This window comes from Capra hircus, chromosome 25, assembly GCF_001704415.2.
Source record: "Capra hircus breed San Clemente chromosome 25, ASM170441v1, whole genome shotgun sequence".
In the NCBI taxonomy this organism is placed as follows: Eukaryota; Metazoa; Chordata; class Mammalia; order Artiodactyla; family Bovidae; genus Capra; species Capra hircus.
In genome coordinates, this window is record NC_030832.1 from 35,656,622 (window position 1) to 35,677,040 (window position 20,419).

Below are 20,419 nucleotides of genomic sequence, written 5' to 3' on the forward strand. Positions count from 1 at the left end.
GAAAGTAAGCCAGGTCACTGCTGCTTCAGTACAGAATGGACTTACGGACAGCACAGCGGGGGCCGGGAGGCCGATGGGGAGTGTGGATGGGGCCCCAGGAAGGTGGGACGGGGGGTGGGGAGATACAGATTCAGGAGAAGTTCAGGAGATCGGGTCACCAGGGCTGAGGGCTGGGTGGACGTGCTGAGAGGGCTGAGCAAGAACAGGTGTGTCCCATGTTGTAACCTGGGCCACGGGGCGTGGGGGTCCAGTTCCAAGAGGGGGTGCATTGCAACAGGAGCATCTTGGGGTGAGGAGGAACATGACGTTAAGAAACCCTATTCTGTTGGTGCTCTGGGATGACCTAGAGGGGTGGGATGGGGGCGGGTGGGAGAGAGGCTCAGGAGGGAGGCGACGTATGCGTATATACTTAGAGCTGATTCACCTTTTACAGAAGAAACCAACTCAGCAGTGAAGAGCAATTATTTTCCCATTAAAAAGTAAATTTAAAAAAAAAAGGAAAGAAACCCGATTCTATCACTGCCTGTAACAGGAGTTACTGCTCAAGCGAGCGTTTCTCGTGCCCTCCCTGTGCGGAGGCTCCCGGGAATGAACTAGGACAGATAGTTCCATTCTCATGACCCGACACGGAATGGTAGATACATCCAGCTGCCTCACTGGACAGAGACATGACCTCGCGCCCAGAGCTACACAGCCAGGAACGAGTTACGCCTTTTGTGCTCTAAGCAGCCCTCCTGTACGGGTGGGGCCAGTGCACACGGATCCCGGGACTCGTGTGCCTGTCAGCGGCAGAGCGGCTGGGCCACCCTTGCAAAATACGGTTTCTCCACCCACACTCCATGTGTCCATGTTTCTGACCTCACCTCAGGAAACACGACGGTCAGGTCTCCAAAGCCCACCCACCTCTGGGATGAAGGAAGGGAACCAGAACATCTTTAGAACCTCGTCTGAGTGCAGCCGGGGGCTAAGGGCACTTACATACTGGCTCATTCAATTCTCACGATGCTCCTGTGCTGGGAATATAAACCCTGCACCCAGACACCGAGGGTCCGATGGGCAGCGTGACTTGGTCCAGGTCACTCCGGTGGAGCAAGGATCTGACCAGCTTGGGAGCGGGAAGCCTCCACCGGTCAGTCACTGCAGTGTTATAACAGCCTGTCTGCCTTCATCCATTCCTTCTCTCGCCCACGCCAACATTTTTAAAGCTCCTGCTTTGTGTTGTGAACTCTCCTTGGCAGAGGGATAAGAGATATTATTTTTACTTTTTTGTTTTCTTTTAGCCGAGCCACACAGCTTGTGGGAGGTTACTTCCCTGACCGGGGATTGAACCTGGGGTCCCAGCAGTGAAAGTGCCAAGTCCTAACAACTGGACCATCAGGTACATTCCAAGGGGTAAGAGAAATTAGACACAGATCATGCTTTCAAGGAGTCTGCAGCCTGTGGAACTGGGGCAACTGAAAATGGGTAATTTGCCTTAAAAGCCTAGCTACACAGACCATCTAATCCAATTCTGACGCCAGTAGTAAGGTGTTACATTTAAAAAATGATCTGTAAGGATTAATTTTGGGGGGAAGGTTAATTTTCCAAGATTAATTTCCGAATCTTGCAGAAAAGAAGTCTGGAATGTAAGATACAGGAAGCACAGACAGTGACTCAAGGCCCCTAAAATACACAGAGCTTTCAGGAACTATAAAAGGATTAGAAAAATATTATATTCCAAAAACAGCAGGCAAACAACAGCTGCCTTAAGTTTTCAGTGGAAGCCAATTGAAAATGCACACCTGCTATAATTTTCAGAGACAAATCTCTCTGCAGTTTACACGATCCACTGTTTAAATTTCCATACCTAGCCCTCTATCTGCAGTAATAATAACCCAAATTCCATTTAGTGTTCATTTGAGCAGTCAGGATAAAGTCATTTCTTATTATCTCCCCACTGTGTAAAAAACAGCTTGAAGGTAGGAAGTCAGCAAGCATTTTCACCAAAAAGTAATTATTGTAAGTGACATTTTTACTGCTGGCATGCCATAAGGCGAACTGTGCATTCAGAAGGACAAGTTGCTGAAACAAAATGACAGGGTACTCTGTGACATTCTGACAAGAACCCAAACATTATTTAACTGGCGGCTGGTCTGATGCACCACTTTTCATTATGTCCATAGTTTAGGCTTTGAGCCCGCGCCAAGCCAGGAAATTCCAAGTGACTAGAAAGACGAGTATGGAAGATGGGAAAGGGAAGGAGAAGGTTGGGGGAACAGTAAGGTTATGGCATGGCGCATGGAAACATGGTCGAGCGAGGGCAGAAATCAAAGAGCAGAGGAAGAGGGGTGCCAGGGAGGCACAGGGTGGAGACGGAGCCAGAGGGGGAAGGGGAGCCTCAGCAGAGGAGGGCCCTGCCCAGCTTCAGGGCCCTTCCAGCTGACAGTGGGGACAGCTTCAGAAGCCACCGCAGGGTGACCACCAGCCCAGAACGCTCCCGGCCGAGTTCAGATGCGCAATCGTGCTGGGGACATGGAACCCGAATTGAAATGTGAGGACTCACCCGAGGTTCATGTGGCTCCTCTCCAAAGGGACCCCCGACCTGAGGGTTTATGGCTGACAGCCCTCTTTAGAAATAACGAGCTTCTCTGTGTCAAAGGTGAATGGCAGCCTGATCTGCCCTCCTGTGTTTCAGGGTCACAGGCTGACATGAGACCCTCTCTCTGACATCCCTGAGCACCAGACCTTGCCTTGGGGGTGGGGCGGGGGAGGCTGCGCTGATGGCCCCCTGCCTCCAAGTCTCTGGGCAGATGCTCGTGGCCCATCAGGAGCCCACCTATTTCTCCAGCCACATCTCCACTAGACATGGCCCATGTAACCATGTGGAGTTTTCTGCTTTTGAGTATGAGTGGTCTTTGGATTGAGTAGCAGGGGCTTGAAACAAAATACGTGGAGAGGGACGTCCCTGGTGGTCCAGTTGGGTAAGACTCTGCACTCCCAATGCAGGGGGCCCAGGTTTGATTCCTGGTCAGGGAACTAGATCCTGCGTGCCACAACCAAAAAGATTCTGTACGTAGGAGTTTTCGCACCTCCTGCATACTGGCTATCAAGAAAGGAACAGAAGTAACCCAACAACACGCTAAGACATATCAGAGCATGTGAAGTGGCCCCACCACAGAACAGCCTGCTTACCTGCACCTGACACCAGCAGAGGAGTAAGGGGAGGGTCTCACTGACCCAGGCCCCATCCTCAAGGGCCTAAGCCGGTCTCCTCCTGATCTCGGGAAAGCCCATTCCCAAAGAGATGGCATCAAGCGTCAGTGCACACCCCTCCCACGGCCAGGCCCTACCTGGCCCTCTCGCTGGCCCTGGGCTGGCAATACTGTTTGGCCCTCAGCCCACCTGGACACTGCCTTAAGTCACTGAAAATCTCAGCAAACCTACCAAATTGCTCTGCTTCTATAGCAAAACTGAGATAGTAGGTGCTGGTGTGAGAACATTTTTTTAAGTCTGCCTAAGGAACTCTGCCTGGAGAGCAGCCTCTGGGACTCCCAGGAAGCAAATTAAAGCACATGTAACCGGAAGCAATGGCACCCCACCCCAGTACTCTTGCCTGGAAAATCCCACAGATGGAGGAGCCTGGTGGGCTGTAGTCCATGGGGTCGAGAAGAGTTGGACACGACTGAATGACTTCACTTTCACTTTTCACTTTCATGCATTGGAGAAGGAAATGGCAACCCACTCCAGTGTTCTTGCCTGGAGAATCCCAGGGACGGGGGAGCCTGGTGGGCTGCCATCTACGGGGTCGTACAGAGTTGGACACGACTGAAGCGACTTAGCAGCAGCAAGGAACTCTTGAGCTTTCCAGGTGGCTCAGTGGTAAAGAATTCACCTGCCAATGCAGGAGATGCAAGTTGGATCTCTGGGTTGAGAAGATTCCCTGGAGAAGGAAATGGCAACCCATTCCAGTATTCCATGGACAATTCCATGGAAAATTCCATGGACAAAGAAGGCTGGTGGGCTACAGTCCATGGGGTCACAAAGAGTCGGACCTAACTGAGTGACTGAGCATGTGCAAGGAACTCTTATAGTGACTTAAAAGCCAAAATAGTTTACTTATTAACAAAGAAAACTTGTTTAATGCAAAGTTTCTATTTAACTTGTGGCAAGCCTGACTTTCAAGCCACTTGAAGAGTGGCAGGGGGAAGGGGGGAACCTTTCATTCAATAAAGGGACCGTCTCAGTGCCAGGTGGGTGCTAGGAGGTGGGGGACAGTGGTGACCCAGGCAGACATCATTACGAGGTCACTGTCACAAAGACCCCTGAGGCGAAGACCAGGAGGATGGTGGGGGGGATGTCCAGGCAGCTCACAGCACTATGACGCTGATGCTGAGGCTGGGGACAGCAAACAAGAAAGAGATGGTGCGGGTGGGGAGGTGCAGGAGGGACGGTCACACACTGAGAAGGCGGGACTTTAATCCCAGGGAAGGATCTGAAGGAGGGCAGGGGCCCAGCCGGATATACAGTCTGGAGAGATGGGTCTGGATGTTTAGGAACCAGAAACTGTGTGTGTGTGTGCGTGTCTGGGAGTGGGCGTGAGGAGAGAGGGTGTGAGGGGGGCTGCCAGGGCCCCCACTCAGGTGACAGTAGTGGCGGCGGTGCTTTCACAAGGAAGGCTGGATGGAGAACAGATCTGGGAGAAGAGGCTGAGCTCAGTTCTGGTTGTTTCCCTGGAGGGGACGACAGACACGTGGTGGGAGGTCAGCGACGGAGGTGAGTGACGGAAGAGTGGAGGTAGGAGGGCCGTCTTGGGGAGCTAGCCACAGCAGGCCGCAGCGGATGGGCTGCCCACAACTGAGTCTGTGGGCCTCCTCCCATCAGCACCGCCTTGTGCCACCGGGAACTTCTCTCACCTCCTCACGGAGGGGAAGGATGGTTTCCTACCCTCCTCTTTTCTCCCCAGGCTGGGAAAGCACGTGGTGTTGGGTGGAGTGGGGAAGGATCCTAGCAATTCTGAGTTGACTCCAACCACACCCGGGGAAGCTGCCTAGGTGAGGTGGGCCTGAGCACTCATCTGGGGGGTGGGTACTGCATGTAAATATGCTCCCCCGCCAGACTTCCGTTATTTTTCTCCTGTATCTTTTACGAGCCCTCAAGGACATACATGTGTCAAAGCAGAGTTTGGGAATATTAAAAGTCAAAACCCTTCCTTTGGCTACAAATCAACTTTGGTGGTGAACCCCCAGCCTGGCGAGGCCGTGGAAGCTGCCCTGGGCGATGTGGCCGGCCCTGCCTCGGGAGGCACGGTGCTCACCCTGTTCCCAGCTCTCCACAGATCCATACTGATTTAGAAATAATGCCTTCAAATTACCTTCAGTAACCTTATTACCGAACCAGCTGTGTGTATGAGCACTTATCAATGCATCCCTGTGCATTAAGAGAAAATGTATGTCATACAAACAGTCTAAATATATATTACTGAGATGGGAAAAAACAAACCGTCTAGTTAAATTGCTCTGCTGTAATCAAAGATTAATCACTGTGCGCGTGTGCCTGTGCGCATGTGTTTTCTCTCTTTCTCGGGGGCTCCTTTACGGCTTTGAGCAGACCTGCCGGTCCTTCGCTGGGAGTGCTACTGTCTGCTAGGCAGCTCAGACCGCCATTCTGGTGGTGGAATTAATTTTCCTGTGTTTCTAAGAGTTGGAAGAACTGAGAGGCGGTTTTGGATTGTGTTTTCCTTCTGAGTCTTTTAGGTCTGCAGCTCAGAAACTTTCCTTCCCCAGAGGCACCTGGGGGGCAGCAGGCCTCCGCGTGCCCATCTGTGGGGAGGGTCCCGGATTTGCCCCCAGAGCAGCCTGCCTCCTCTCAGTAACGCTGCCGGGCAGCCTGGCGTGCAGACAATGTCTGCGCTGTGATGGAATGTTCCTTAGAGAATCCCTGGCTGATATGGAATGTGCTGGTGGGGCGGGCTGCTTCTCAGCTCCCCAACAACACGCAGGTGAGTGCACCGATCTGGCCCTCCACAGGCCCTGGGCTGTGCTGAATAGAACTGAGTGACATTTTCGTTGCATGCGATGGTATTAGGAAAGCTATTAAGGTACATTATTTTACACATCCTCCTAATCTCTCCACACTGCTTTACTTAATTTGTGATGAAATTGTTGAGAAAGGGTACTTAAATGTACGACAGTCAGTAAAAGTAATTTATCATCTTCCCGCTTCAGCGCTCACGTTATCAGCGAACTCATTTTCTGCATTCATCATGCAATCAGCCTATTATTTGCATATTAATCAGGCAGTGGACCATGAAAGAACTGCATCCCAGCCAAATGCTGCACTATCTCAGGAGAAACACTCAGTAATTATCATACATCAGTGTTATGATGTGGTAATTGATTATAACATCTTTCTGCTGCCCCTAGGGAGCCCCTGTGCTCACCCACCTCCAGGCACTCCGGACAGATTGCTCTTTTCCTCCCCAACTGAGAGTCACCACGGCTGTTCTCTCCAAGTGCCATTTCTGTGGAGTATGGATCCTCCTCCTCCAATCTCACAAGGTATTTAAACTATGTGGAACGAACTGACTGTAATTCATGAGTGAGGGCGTCCAGTTGGAGGAAGGCATGTCCCTCCAGACTCAGCCTCTTGGCTTCAGAGGTGATGCTCGGCTTTCCAGAAAAGTCTCCTTATCAAATAAAACGCGGCAACTCCAGTCCCTCCTTGTTGCAAAGCTGGTACAAAGGCAGTTTGGCTGCTTTATTTAGGTGCCAAATGACAAGCTAATTTTGGCCCTCTTGTAAAGGACAAACCCAACATCTGCCAATTCAGACTCGGGCTATATTTAGGAATCCAGTTCTGAAGGGAAGAGGAAGACACGAAATTGAGATGAAGCCGATGACGAAAGCTGCCTGGCTCACTTCATTCTCCTGGGGACCCCCTTCTTGCTCCTGAGCGTGACTGTGGCCCAGAGGCCAGTCTGTAGGGAGCAGGACTGAGGGTCCTGGGCTGGCGGAGGGCCACTGGCAGGAAGAGGGCATGAAGCTGTCCTTGCTCAGGAAAGAACCTGGGCCACCATGTGGGTCTTCCTAAGATCTAGCCTGGAAGGGGCTTAAAACTGGCATGGACCCACATCACAGGTCAGATGGGTTACACCCTTTCTGTTGCAGAGCTTCATGAACTTGGCTCTGACTCTGCCACTGACCTGATGCTGGGTTCCCCTCCTTTATGTCTAGCTCCCAGCCTGAAACACGAGGGGATGCCCTAGGTACTAACTGAGGCATGTGATTTTCTGTGCATCTTGGATCTGATTTTTAAGTATCTGCTCATTTATCATTTGAGCCCAGTTTTGTTCTTTGTTTTGAACGTGGCCTTGACTTCCCCGAGTGTCGTTTCAGGGGCCAACCCTTCACCTGTCATGGGGGACAGAGTCCTTGGGCTCCCCCATGGCAGCAAGACTGGCCTCAGAGTGCTTGTGCTTCTTAGACCTCCGCCTTGATGGGGCAAACTGCTTCTCACTCTGAGCATCTGAAAGACGGGGGGAGTGGGGGGCATCATTTCTGCTCCCTGATTAGGGATTAAAGGTATCAGCACTGCCCTTGGCACATCAAAGATGCAAACATATGAGTTTCTTCATTGTAGTCTTACCACCTTTAAAAAAATTACCTGAGGGTTTTTAAACATTTAAGCTTCTTCTTCCTTCTCTGGAACTAAAACTGAAAACAGAAGTCCTCATTTGCTCCTGTGACCTACTTTTGCCTCTTGCACTGAATGCCCAGTGTACTGTAAATTCCATTCTCCAAAGAAAGTCTAAGGGGAAGAGAAAAGAGATGCGCCCAGAGGCCTGTGTCCAGGGCTTGCTGGGGCCTCCTCCTAACGGGGAGTTAGCACGTGCCAGTACCAAGGGTCCAGGCCGAATGAGATGGGGCTGCCACCTGTGCCCAGTCACCCAGATGAGTGTATCCAGACAAGATGGCCTGGCTCTGAGTTTGTCCCAGATGGTCTGAGCAATGACCTGCAGTCCTTAACTCTTGAAGCTCAAGATTTTGGGTCAACCTCATGGAATGGCAGATGGATGGTCAACATTTCTGGGAGGCCAGGACGCTGGAGAACTGCATGCAGGTCCTCCCTTGGCTGACCCTCTGCGCTAGCTACCGCCCAGCAATGCTCCCACTTGAGTCTCCACCCAAGAAGTGAGTGCTGGGTCTGTTTCCTGTTTTAAGACCAGGAACCTGACACGTCAGGTGTGCACACGCATGATTTTATAGCTAGCCTTGCTGTCCTAACGCGTGTGAAATGACCTAATGGCAGTGGCTTCAAGGGCAGCAGTAGGAAAGCAGGCACTCAACTAGCACTTCCTCAGTGCCAGCTGCTGCTCTGGAGGCTTTTAAACATGGGTTTTAAACTCCTTATGGTCTAGGAGATAGGTACTTTTCCTATTTTAAAGAAGAAACTGAGACACAGAGAGGCTGAGACACAGAGAGGTTGAGTCACATGCCCAAGGCCACACAGCTGCTCAGAGGCCAAGACAAGATGAGCCCTCTGCAGTCGGCTCTGAACCCATTGTGTCCATTTGCAGCTCATACATGCTCAAGGCTGCTCACTGCAGGATCATGTTTTAGGTTCTGCTGTTAAAAAGCAATCTAAGTATTTTTCACTGGTGATTGCTTAAATAAAGTATAGTATGGTCAGACATAGGAATTCCCTATATCAGGGAAAAGAGGAGGAAATTTTTTATGTGCTGGCCTTGGGGGAGTCTCTACAATCTATTGCCAGGTGAGAAAAGCAAGGCACACCTTGAGTCCTATGTGCGCCCTTCTATGTGCAGCAAACATCTAGATACACAAGCTCTCTGCAGGAAACCAGCAGAAGTGCCTTTGGGGAGAGTGCCTGGGGGCTTGAGGATGAGGGTGGGAGGGTGACTTATTTTTTAAAAGGGATGTGAGCTCTTTTAAATCCTGCATTTTGTAGCCATGATGCATTTTACTTATTGAAAACAAAAACACATAAACTATAATTAAAAATAAAAGTCAAGGGCTTCCCTGGTGGCTCAGTGGTAAAGAATCCGCCTGCCAATGCAGGAGACACAGGTTCCATCCCTGATCCAGGAAGATCCCACATGCCTTGGGGGAACTGAGCCCGTTTGCCACAATTATTGAGCCTGTCCTAGAGCCGGGGAGCGGCAACTATTGAAGCCCACACACCCTAGAGGCTATACTTGGCAACTAGAGAAGCCACGGCAATGAGAGGCCTGCATGCTGCAACTCGAGAAAAGCCTGCACGGCAAAGAAGACCCAGCACGGCCAAAAATAAAAATAAATAAATACAAATAAAAAAAGTCAAATCTCTAACTCTGGGTTACTCAGAGGATGAGATGGTAGGATGGCATCACTGACTCAGTGGATGTGAGTTTGAGTAAGCTCAGGGAGATGGGTGAAAGGGGGAAGCCTGGTGTGCTGCAGTCCGTGGGATCACAAAGAGTCAGACACAACTGGAATGACTGAACAACAGCAGAATCTCTCTGATTCTATCCTCTTTTTATGGAGACACAGTAATGAATCCCACTCGGGGGAGAACAGAGACCCTTGGGGGCTGATGTGTGCTGGAGCAGCCTTTCCTGGGGATCCTGACGACAACATTTGCTGCTTGGAGACGCAACATGGACTGGGCTGTCTCGCTTGGTGGCTGCCTCCCCAGGGAGGCCTGTGTGGGGCCTGGAGGTGTGGCATGCCCTAGGGGAGGGGAGGTGAGGCCAGGCTTGGCTTGTCCTATCCTTGAGCACCCTCTGCCTTCCTGGTTAATGCTGCAGGGAGGCTGTTTCAGGATCCTGTGGCCAGGAGCCACCAAGGATCCCACAGACGCTCAGAACGGCTAGGTGAGCAAAGAGCGGCACAGGCACGGAGGCGACATGGGGAAGTGGGTGACGCTTCCAGGGAGCTTGTGAGAAGCTCCCGCCCTGCGGCCTGCAGGCCAGGTGGCCTCCCAGCTACGGCCTCGCCCGCCTCCAGGGCTACTCGTGAGTGTCCTGTCTCAGCCTGCCTTGCCACACTCTGGAAGCCTACAGGGGTAAGGTGCAGCAGGGGAGAATCCCGATGCTGCTACGGACACAAGTCACCGAGGTCACCTCAGAGGAGCAAGGAGCCCCTCTCCTGTCCTGCTGTCACACTCGGGCTCTTATCAGATGAGCCTTCAGGCGGCGGCAGCAACAGCATTCTACATAAAGAAGAGACAAGATTCTTCCGTAATTTACCTTCCTTCTGTTACTTTGAGAGAAAAAAGGTCTCTGAAGCAGAAAGTGAAAGTCAAAGTTGTTCAATCATGTCCGACTCTTTGTGACCCCATGGACTGCCTATACAGTCCGTGGGATTCTCCAGGCCAGAATACTGGAGTGGGTAGCCTTTCCCTTTTCCAGGCGATCTTCCCAACCTAGGGATCGAACCCAGGTCTCCCACGTTGCAGGCGGATTCTTTACCAGCTGAACCACAAGTAGGGATTTCGAGTATTTTCCCTTTTTTTCCCCCAAAGGTTCTGTCCCCCATGTCCTAGCCCATCAGTGAACCTTTGTACTTGCAGAGCTCTTGGCCTGGAATGTTCTCCTCTCTGACCCCTTCGTGGCTCAGCCCCCTCCTAGGGGCTCCCTTAGCACCACGGGCCTCCCTCCCGGCAGGCCTGTGCCCACATGTACCAGACAACAGACGACAGTAAGGTAGGCTGTGTCTGACTCCAAAAACATGTCTTTTCTGATCTTAGATAGAGAATTCCTTTATCTTGGCACTCCTGGTCATATTAAAACACCCTCATGCAGGGCACAACCAAGAAATGGATGAGCATTTGGTTCTGGCCACCACGTCCACGGCGGGTGAGTGAAGGCAGAGGCTGAGCCCTGAACTAGTGATGAGCAGCGGCCACCTGCTTAGGGAGGGGCATTTTCCAGCTCACAAGTGGCTTTTCAGAATTTTCTTTGGTTTTCGATCTGTGGTCTAGGGCCATGTATAAATCAGTTATGGATATACAAATCTTTTCAGCTATTCAAAACAAAGGAGGGTTAGAATAGTTCTTTTCAGACAGTACCAACAGTTGCTATGACTGATCTATTTCCATAAAAGAAAAAAGAATCAAATCAGATCTAGTCGATGGTACTGAATGAAGAGCTCTGCCTGCCTTAGATGGTGCCATGGAATTTTCTGGGGGTACAATGAGCCATTCCTTTTCTTATTAATGAGCTATTCAAATGCCCCACCCTGACTTAATCATTAAAATTGAGGCACTAATGGCTTATTTGAGGAAGTTTCAGCAGAATCCTATTGCTAAATCAAAGGCCCTAAAACTGTGGATATGTTCTCCTGGCCATTATGTGTATTAAAAAGGAAGGCTGGCCTGTCCCTAATCAGAGGCCATGTCTGTGTAGGGCCATATGCAGCACAGAGCCCTGTGGCCTCACGTCAGGGAGGGGCGTGCATGAGACCACCCACGTTAAGAGATGGACGCAGCTGCTGTCTTCTCAAGAGGCAACTGGTGCTCTGCCGAGTGAGAAGAGCGACGCGGAGCCATGGAATTCTCCACGGGTGGAGACTTGGAACCTGCAGTTCCCACCCAACACGCTGGGGAAAAGCTGGGTGTTTTATAATTAATCAGAGGAGACTGAGCCATCCCTTGTGCAGTTTGCAATAATCCATCAGAAGAGGGTGTGGAGCTTGTGAGCTGCAGTCAGGAAGGGCTCCCAGAGTAACAAGTTACAAAAGCTGACACAGTTGTTCTCTATCTCTGTGTCTCTATTTCTGCTTTGCAAATAGAATCATCTGTACCATTTTTTAAAGTCTGCACATATATGCGTTAATACACTTAATACACGATATTTGTGTTTCTCTCTCTGACTCACTTCACTCTGTATGGCAACCTCTAGGTTCACCCACGTCTCTGCAAATGGTGCAAGTTTGTTCCTTTTCATGGCTGAGTAATATTCCACTGTGTGCATACACGCACGCTTGTGCATGTGTACATGTGTATGTCCATTCCTCTGTCAAGGGACATTTAGTTTGACATATACACAGATGACAGACCCTGATGCTGGGAAAGACTGAAGGCAAAAGGAGAAGAGGGCGGCAGAGGACGAGGTGGTTTGATGGCATCACCGACTCAATGGACACGAACTTGAACAAACTCCAGTACACGGTAAAGGACAGTGAAGCCTGGCATGGTGCAGTCCATGGGACTGCAAAGAGTCAGACACGACTTAGCGACTGAACAACATATACAGTACTCGCTTAACACAGAACCTACTATATAGTACAGGGAACTCTACTCGATGCCCTGTGGTGACCTAAATGGGAAGGGAATCCGAAAAAAGAGAGGATATATGTATATGTGTGACTAATTCATTTTGCTGTACAGAAGAAACTAATAAAACATTGTAAAGCAACTGTACTCCAATAAAAATTGAAAAAAAAAAAAGAAAGACAAGTTATAAAGCTGAGCGCATGGGCGAGTCCTCCCTATCAGTTCTCTGTAAGGCAATGACGGACTGAGTTGCATCCAGGAAAATATTCTCCTTTCCTTCTCCCCTCTTAAGAGCTGTCTTCCGTCTCCTTTCCCTTGGGGCTAAAAGATTAATCACACCAAGGAACCATGAATACAAAAGGAGCTTTAAAGAAAAAATGCAATTGGAGTCATAGCTAACTATGTGCCTATATACCTGCCTACATATATGTACACATGCACACTGTCATCACCGCTCCAGGTTTTCCTCCTTTAAAAAAAACACCCCGCTAACTGATAAGCAATGACTGCAGGCCGCACTCAGAGAAGACAAGTCTCACTTGGCCCCTCCCTTCTCCTTCTCTGAGGGTTCCCTTTGGTTCCCTTGAGCATTACTATTGCTAAGCAGGGCAAGGGCAGCCGATGGATGATAGCTGAGATTGGAGAAAAACGAAAGGGAGACACGGAGGACCATTCCCCAAGGACCACCTGCACCTCTGCCTTCAAATAGGTTTGCTATATTAGATCAAAGACAACCCAACACTGGGAACTTTGAAAGAAGCCAACCCAAAAATTGTGTGTTGAGGGACTTGCCCGGTGGTCCAATGGTTAAGACTCTGTGCTCCCAAAGCAGGCGGCCAGGTTCGATCCCTGGTCGGGGAACTAAGATCCCACATGCCGCAATGTAGATTCTCAGTTCTGCAATTGAGGCCTGACACAGCCAAATAAATAAATACCTATTAAAAAAAAAAACAAAAAAACTAGACTACCGGGAAATAAAGGATCAGGTAATTGATCTGAAGTCTGGTCCTTTAAAAACCGTTTTTGCTTTTTAAGCTACTCATATAATCAACATGGAACTTTCTGTTCTCCTTACTCTTCATGGAGGCCTCGACAGCTTCCAAAACAAGCAGAGGTCACTCGCTGAAAATGGCATCAACTTTCCTCAATGTCTGAGGCCATCATCCCGACGCTCGAATCATCAAAGGGACATTTAGAAATGATTACAACTGCCAAGAGGAAAAGTGATGATGCACCAGAAACTTGAGTTTGTCTCTCCTTTTATCATAGAACTGATTGGCAAGTTCGACAGAGAAATCGTTAAGAAAAACGGAGACATTGAGGGCAACGGGCCTGGGTGGAAAGAGACAGACAGGAATTCTTAGTGCAGAAAACTGATTCCTGTGTCAGCAGTTCGCTGTGGAGATGAGTGAGGCCCTCTGCTCCTGGGGCACTTCATCGCCATGGTAACTAAGCACAGAGCCATGCATTAGATCTGCACGATCTCTGCTCAGAAAGAGGCTATGGACGGAAGGCAGGTCTTCCAAAGTCCTTCCACACCTGGGAGGCTAAAACGGTGGCCAGGCCAGTTTGGCAGCCTGGATTCTCAGACACCGAGTGTTTCTCACCAACATTCAGAAACAGACTAACCCAAGGGTAGAATTACCTTCCTGTGGCCACCTGCTGCCTCCACGCTGAGCTGGCTTAGGCAGAGGCCTCATGAAGCCACCACTGAGGACAGAGCATCTTTCTGGGTCTAGGGGCCTCTTTGGAAGGATTCTGTGGTAGCCATGGTGAGAGCAGGGAATCAGAACCCTGAAGAAACCCTAGGCTAGAGGCATTACTCCCATGCCTTTGGGGGAGCATGCTGAAAGCTTTCTCTGAGACACTAATTTTTTTAAGCTGTCAAAGGTCCTGGAGTCCCGAACAGCAAGGCGATCAAAGCAGTCAATCCTAAAGGAAAGCAGTCAATCCTAAAGGAAATCAGTCCTGAATACTCACTGGAAGGACAGATGCTGAAGCTCCAATACTTTGGCCACCTGATTTGAAGAACTGACTCATTGGAAAAGACCCTGATGCTGGGAAAGATTGAAGGTGGGAAGAGAAGGGGATGACAGAGGATGAGATGGTTGGATGGCATCACTGACTTGATGGACATGAGTTTGAGCAAGCTCTGGGAGTTGGTGATAGACAGGGAAGCCTGGCATCCATGGGGTTCAAAGAGTCAGACACAACTGAGTGACTGAACTGAACTGAATAGCCATTCATCCCCAAATGATCTGTCAACACTCATCATTATAAGCGAATTCTGTTTTTCAAATCTAAATTCCACATCCTGAAAGGCACAGCTAATTTTTAGAAACACTCCTAAAAGGGTGAAGCTGAAGTAAAGAAATTTTAAACAAGGAAAACTGCCACCCTAATCTTGTCACTATTGGTCATCTTTCTTTTCATTTTGACAAGCACTTTCTAGTCTTTCCTGATCCAGAGAAGCATTTTCCCTTGGCCACCATCAAGATATTAAAAAATTTTTATAATTTTCCTAGCATATCAGAAACATTTTTCCACTTTCCCCACAATCACCATAATTATTATTTCTACTGATGGCTTCCCAGTTGCTGACTCACAGCGGGCATGTCGAGGGGGAGGTTTGCAGTCTACCTCCCATCTTGCTTGGAGAAGGAAGTGGCAACCCACACGCCAATATTCTTGCCTGGAGAATCCCATGGACAGAGGAGCCTGGCGAGCTATAGCTCAAGGGGTCACAAAGAGTCGGACACGACAGAGCACCTTGCAGAAGCCCATCTTGCTCAGGTGACAAGAGGGAGAGGCCTGCCTGCCGCCTCTTCATAGAAACCAGGGGAAAGTTCTATAGCGCTCACTTTTACCCAGGGGCTCACTGCCTCCTCCTCCCTCCCTCCCTCTTTCAATCTCCAGACTCCCCAAGAGTATGAATCACTTTATTTGATCTCTTACAAATATCATTCACGTCCCTCTGAGAAGCCCTGTGAGTTTTTCCCATGTTGGAAATGGGACTGTCATATGAATGTTCCAGCACGGTAGCGAGGGCTTGCTATAACAATAAAAACCACTCTTTAAAGCCACTCTTGAAGAATTTGTTCAGAACCAGAGAAGGTTTTGGCATCGATCATAACCGACCTGGAACTATAGGCGATTTCTTGTTTTATTTAGGAACAAGGGAGTTTGATCGAAAAACTGTCACATTCTGCCAAGTTGGGTCCTGACTCTGATGGGGCAGCAAACACTTGGGGAGTTTAACAGGAGGCCGGCTTTCTGTTTAAGCGAGAGGCAGGGCTAGTTTTCCATGCAAACATCCGGGAAACTCTTAGCACAAACAACTGTGTCCATTATTTCCCTAATGTGTCTTGAATTTGAGCCAGGGCTGTGTTAAGGTCTCCAGCATTTGCTAATTAGATTGGCCAACCCAGAAAGGCAGGGAGGAGGAAGTACACCTGATCCTTCTCAGAGGGCCAACCATTCCTTTCAGAGGTGCAGCGAAGGAAGCCAAGAGCCTGGGTTAGACACAGCCTTCAACCCCTCAAGACGGAATACCCGTAACACAAGAAAATGTTGGTGGGGAACTGAGCTGCAGCCCAGCGTACTCCGGCTGCTTCTCTGTGTGGGTTTGGAATTTTGAAGTGGTATCGGCCGCTGCGGCCCAGCTGTTCCCCTCACGACACGTGTTTTCCCTCATAAAACTTCCAACAGGCTGGCGGGTTCCATGCTCCTCACTTAGCTTTGTTTGTGTTTTCAATGAATCAATGGGATATGGAGACTAATTAACATGTTTAGAAAGATGAAGAAAGGAAGAAAGAGGAACAGCTCATGACGCTGGCTGTTCCCGAGAGCTGGGTGGGAAGAGGCTGGCACAAGCGTATGCCCAGGAAGGCGAGGAACGCACGGGGTCAGGAGCCTGGTGTGCGGGCCAGCCCGGGGCTGCCATGTTCAGGAGTCCGGAAGGCGGTGAAGTGACCTCAGAGACCAGGCCTCAAGGCTCTCTGATGCCGGACAGAAGCAGCCCCAGCCCCTTGGCTGGTGCTCCAGGCTCTCCACCACCTGCTCCCAGGCTGGACCTCAACCTCAGTGCCACTCTCCTGAGCATCACGCCCTGAACTGCACTGCCCATTGCTTGTCCCCTATATCCTGTTATAAGGCTGGAAGCCCCCTGAGCACAGAATCTGTCTCTGACTCGCACCCCAGTCCCGAAGGCAGGGCTTCATGCGACAGGCTGATGAAAGAACACAGCTGGGAGTAAGAAGATGTGGGAGGGACCTGCATTCGGCTCTCGACCCTCTGCTTCTCCACTAGAAACTATGACCTTGAAGAACTCTGTTTGCCAACAGGATACCATGTTTTCAGCTCACTGGATCCAGGACGAGGGACCATTCAAGTCCCCCCCGTACAGACCAAAAGGCATGGAAATATATCATCCAAACCCCAACTGTGGCTAATTACCTGAGCTCACGCAGCCCTGCTGCAGGGGGTCTTGTAGTGATGTCACGGAGTGCAGGACTAAAGGAGAGAAAGGGGGACAGTTACATGAGGAAGCAAACTCGGGGGTTAAAGTTTCTTAATGCCCTGAGCACAGCTGAGGGGGTACAGCATAAGGGCCCAGAGGCACAAGGGAGGGTCCTCACTCCTTACGGGAAAGGGCAGACTTGGCAGGGGTGCAGAGCGCAGAAGAGGAGGGACCCATGCGGACAGGCCAGATGCTGCTGGTGGCAAGCTGTCCCCCAGCTGGGGGGCAGGCGGAAGCAGCCACCCGTGAGAGCCTTCATTCTGTGCCTTTGGCTGATTTCCTTTCCCGATTCCCTAATTTAGCTACTTGACTTTTACCTATATTTATGTATAAACAGCATTTTCTTAATTGGTAACTCATTTTCTGCTGCTTATAAAATTAGCTAGGCACAATCTTCTCTTTCCTAAAAACTGAGTCAGTCCCATGGCAACAGGTTGTGGAGGAAAGAGGCGTCTCAGCCCCGCCTCATGTGGACGCCCCTCCCCGCTCCCCGCAGCAGCCTGGGGGCGGGGCCGCCCCTACCTGGCCCTTGCTGCTGCCCTTGGACGGGCAGGACTCCCTGGCCCAGCTCGCCGTTCAGCCAGAGCTGCATCCGGATGAAGGGTTCTCGTCCTTTCTGGGTCAGCTTGCTCCATGGCTTCGGCCGGGACAGCATGTCGCTGACACTGCCCTGTGATAGGCCTAGCACCTGGAATGGCAACCAAGGACACGTGGTGGCATCAGCGCCTGAATCTGGTGTGAGGCCTCTGCTGCATGCACGGCCATGTGGTGGCGTGGCCAGGTAGGATGGCACTGGAGCACTCCCGGGAGGAGCACAGAACTGGCCCCTGGGGGGTGGCGACAGCCTGGGTTGGGGGGTGGCTAAGCTTTTCAAGGTGGGCTGACACCCTGGCACAGGGAGCCACAGTCATGGTCCCTGCTTTCAGCTCCTAGGGAGAGAGGGGCAGACAAATGGAGGGGAGGGGCCCCCTCCCTCCAGGGTCTTGATCCTGCCAAGCCTGCAGGGTTGTCTCCCTGACAACCCGAGGAGGAAGCACTGAAACTATGTTGCTCTTTGCCTGGTGGCGCCAGGAAAGGCCAGGGTGCTGGGGGCCAAGGACCCCTTCAGATAAACCAGGAGCAACGGATGCTGGCGGGACTCAGGCGTCTGTCTCCTGTGCTGACGCCGGGCCAGCCTGGCATTTAGAAAGGTCGGCTCTCTCTGATCACATCGCTCCACGGTAGGGGCCCAGAGGTGAGCTGGTGGCGACAGAGGAGCCAGCCTGGGAGTGGAGCTCAGTGCCGACGGTCGACAAGTTGCACGTACATACCCGACTTTTCTTATGCTCACATATGGCCATACATATGTATGGGCACAAACACCCCCCACAGGACACAGATGCAGCCCAGAGATATTTAGGGGCTGCATCCGATCAGTCTTTGAAAAGTTCTCAAGTTCCAGAATAAACTGCGCTCATGGGCCAAACAAGTTCAATGCTATTAAGTCTCTGCTAAATTTAAGGCATGAGCACAAATGTCTATTTAAATGTTCTCAAATGATATTTTTACAACACTGAACTAGAAATTTCAAGGGACTTTAAATTCTCATCCTCATTCCTATTCACCCCATCACCTTTTGCAAGATCGGGATGAAGAGTTCACAACTGTATCGCAAGGATGCATGACACGGTATATTGCAAACACTGAACTCAAGGCCGGACCTGGGAAGGAGGTGGAGGAGGCCTCCCGCGGGCCTCTCGAAGGCCACTGCTGACCCAGCCCTGTGCCACTCAGGAAGACTGTCTTTTACGGGACTGGAGCGCTTCTCATTCTGCTTAGCCAGTCGTTGTTTAATCTAAGACTATCCTGGAGTACTATGTTTATCTTACATTTTGCAGGCCTGGTAAATCCCCATTATCCAGAATCTTAGTGACCAGGAAGCGCCAAGAAGGACGATGAGAAAGCGAGGGCCTTCAGGGCCGGCCCTGGGCACAGCCTGGGCCCTGCCCAGCTCTGCCCATGCCACCCCTAGCTGTGCACCCCTGGGCAAGCTGCTTTGCTCCTCTGGCTGGACAACACCCTAGCATCTTCTGACTGCTGTCTCTACCAAGTGCCTTTTGGCTCTCTATGGGCTGGTCATCTCTCTCTCTGATCAGATCCTTTTTGGCCAAAACAGCCTACAGAGATGGTGCCTCTGGGCTCCGCTCGGCCACAGGGACAGGGCTTGACTTAGTCATCTGCTAGCTTGGGGCATGTGGTCAACTTCCCTGAGCCTCGGTTTCCTCATCTGCCAAATGGTGACTCTGCCACCCCCTCATATATGATGAGAGGTCTAAAGGGCCACAGAGGGTGAGAGGGCCTTGCTGGGAACCTGGCCTCCAGCGAGGCTGCAGCAAATGGAGCGTTCACTGGCCAGTCTCCTTGCAAGTTTGGGAGTAGACGAGCCACAGTTCTCTTTGGTTAATTAAGTGGGTGATGGCCACATCCTCCAGACAGATCCCTCCTGCTCCCCAGTCCTTATCAGTGAAAGGAAATGGGAAGACCCAGGCCGCTGAATGGAACCCCCACCTCGTACCTTCTCCCCGAAGATCCTCTGACAGATGCCGTTCTTGGCCAGCTTCTCCTTCACCTGCCGGGTGAGCTCGATGGTATCCACCTCTTGGTACATGTAGATCTCGTACTGCTCGGGGGTCAGCGGTGGGACTGAGGGCTTGGTGGGCTTCGACAGGGGCACGATGGGCGAGGAGGGCAGAGGGCTGTTCTGGGGCGTCTCACTGCGGCTGGCTCCGGTCAGGCTCAGCTCTGAGCTTTGGGAGTAGGGCGACTCTGCGCTGGGCCAGTCCTTCCAGTACTCGGAGGAGGAGGGCCCCTGGAGCTGGCCGCGCTCCGCCCGCGCCTGCCCGCCGCTGCCTTTTTCTTTGCTGCTGCTGGCGTCTTCGGCCTTGGGGTCTTCCGGCGGAGCGCTGCTCTTCCTATCCGGCTGGACGGCGCTCCACCAGTGATCCTTCCACACGCTGCCGCGGCCCAGCTCACTCTTCACGTGTCTCAGGACCCCCTGTGCGGCGGGGTCGGCCGCCCCCGGGAGGTCCGGCCCGGGTGCGTCCTGGGACTCCTTCTTCAGGGCTGGTGGGTTGGGCAGGGCAGGGGCGCTGGCGTCGGGAGCTGAGGGGGGCTTCTTCAGGGAGACGGCTAAAGGGGAGTAACTGGACACCGACGACATGGGAGAGGCGGGTATCAGCTTGGGGGTCAGGAGGGCGATGTCTGTCTGGGACGGCGGCGCGGGCTTTAAGGCGGGCTCGAGGGCGGCCTGCTGGGCCTCCATCTCCCGGCGGGCCTGCTGCAGGATGGAGCGGATGGCGTCGTCCGCGCTCCCGCCGCTGGATCCCGAGGAAGGCTGGGCCGGCTCTGCTGCGGAGCAAACGCGCAGATGAGACAGGGGCACCTCCCAGCGGGGAAGGGCTTTCCCACCCACGTCCTTCTCAGTTAACCCGCCATGGATTGCAGGTTACTCGGGACAACCTCACTGCGCTGTGATCTCAGCATTTCCCGCCTCGGGAAATGTGAACCGTTCATGCAACCGTTTAGCGATGAAGGGCTAAAGCTACTGCTCCATGGCCCCACCGACTGAACGGAGTTACAATCAGGAGTGTGATGGGGGGTGGGAATGGG

General features: G+C 51.5%; 1 protein-coding gene and 1 non-coding gene across 8 annotated transcripts in view; one reads left to right on the top strand and one right to left on the bottom strand.

Moving 5' to 3' along the window:
• CUX1 (cut like homeobox 1) overlaps positions 1-20,419 on the bottom strand; it is a 361,373-nt gene that overhangs the window by 48,029 nt on the left and 292,925 nt on the right. For 4 of the 7 annotated variants that reach the window (XM_018040279.1, XM_018040278.1, XM_018040277.1 and 1 more), the window contains exons 18-20: positions 19,326-20,158; positions 17,294-17,459; positions 16,708-16,764 (exon numbers count right to left, since the gene is read on the bottom strand). The exons of the other annotated variants lie outside the window; for them this stretch is intronic. In XM_018040279.1, coding sequence (XP_017895768.1) covers positions 16,708-16,764; positions 17,294-17,459; positions 19,326-20,158 — 1,056 coding nt within the window. The remainder of the gene's footprint in view (positions 1-16,707; positions 16,765-17,293; positions 17,460-19,325; positions 20,159-20,419) is intronic. 7 annotated transcript variants of the gene reach the window in all.
• Positions 2,942-3,015, top strand: TRNAG-CCC. Its single transcript has one exon. It is a non-coding gene; the product is annotated as a tRNA-Gly (tRNA).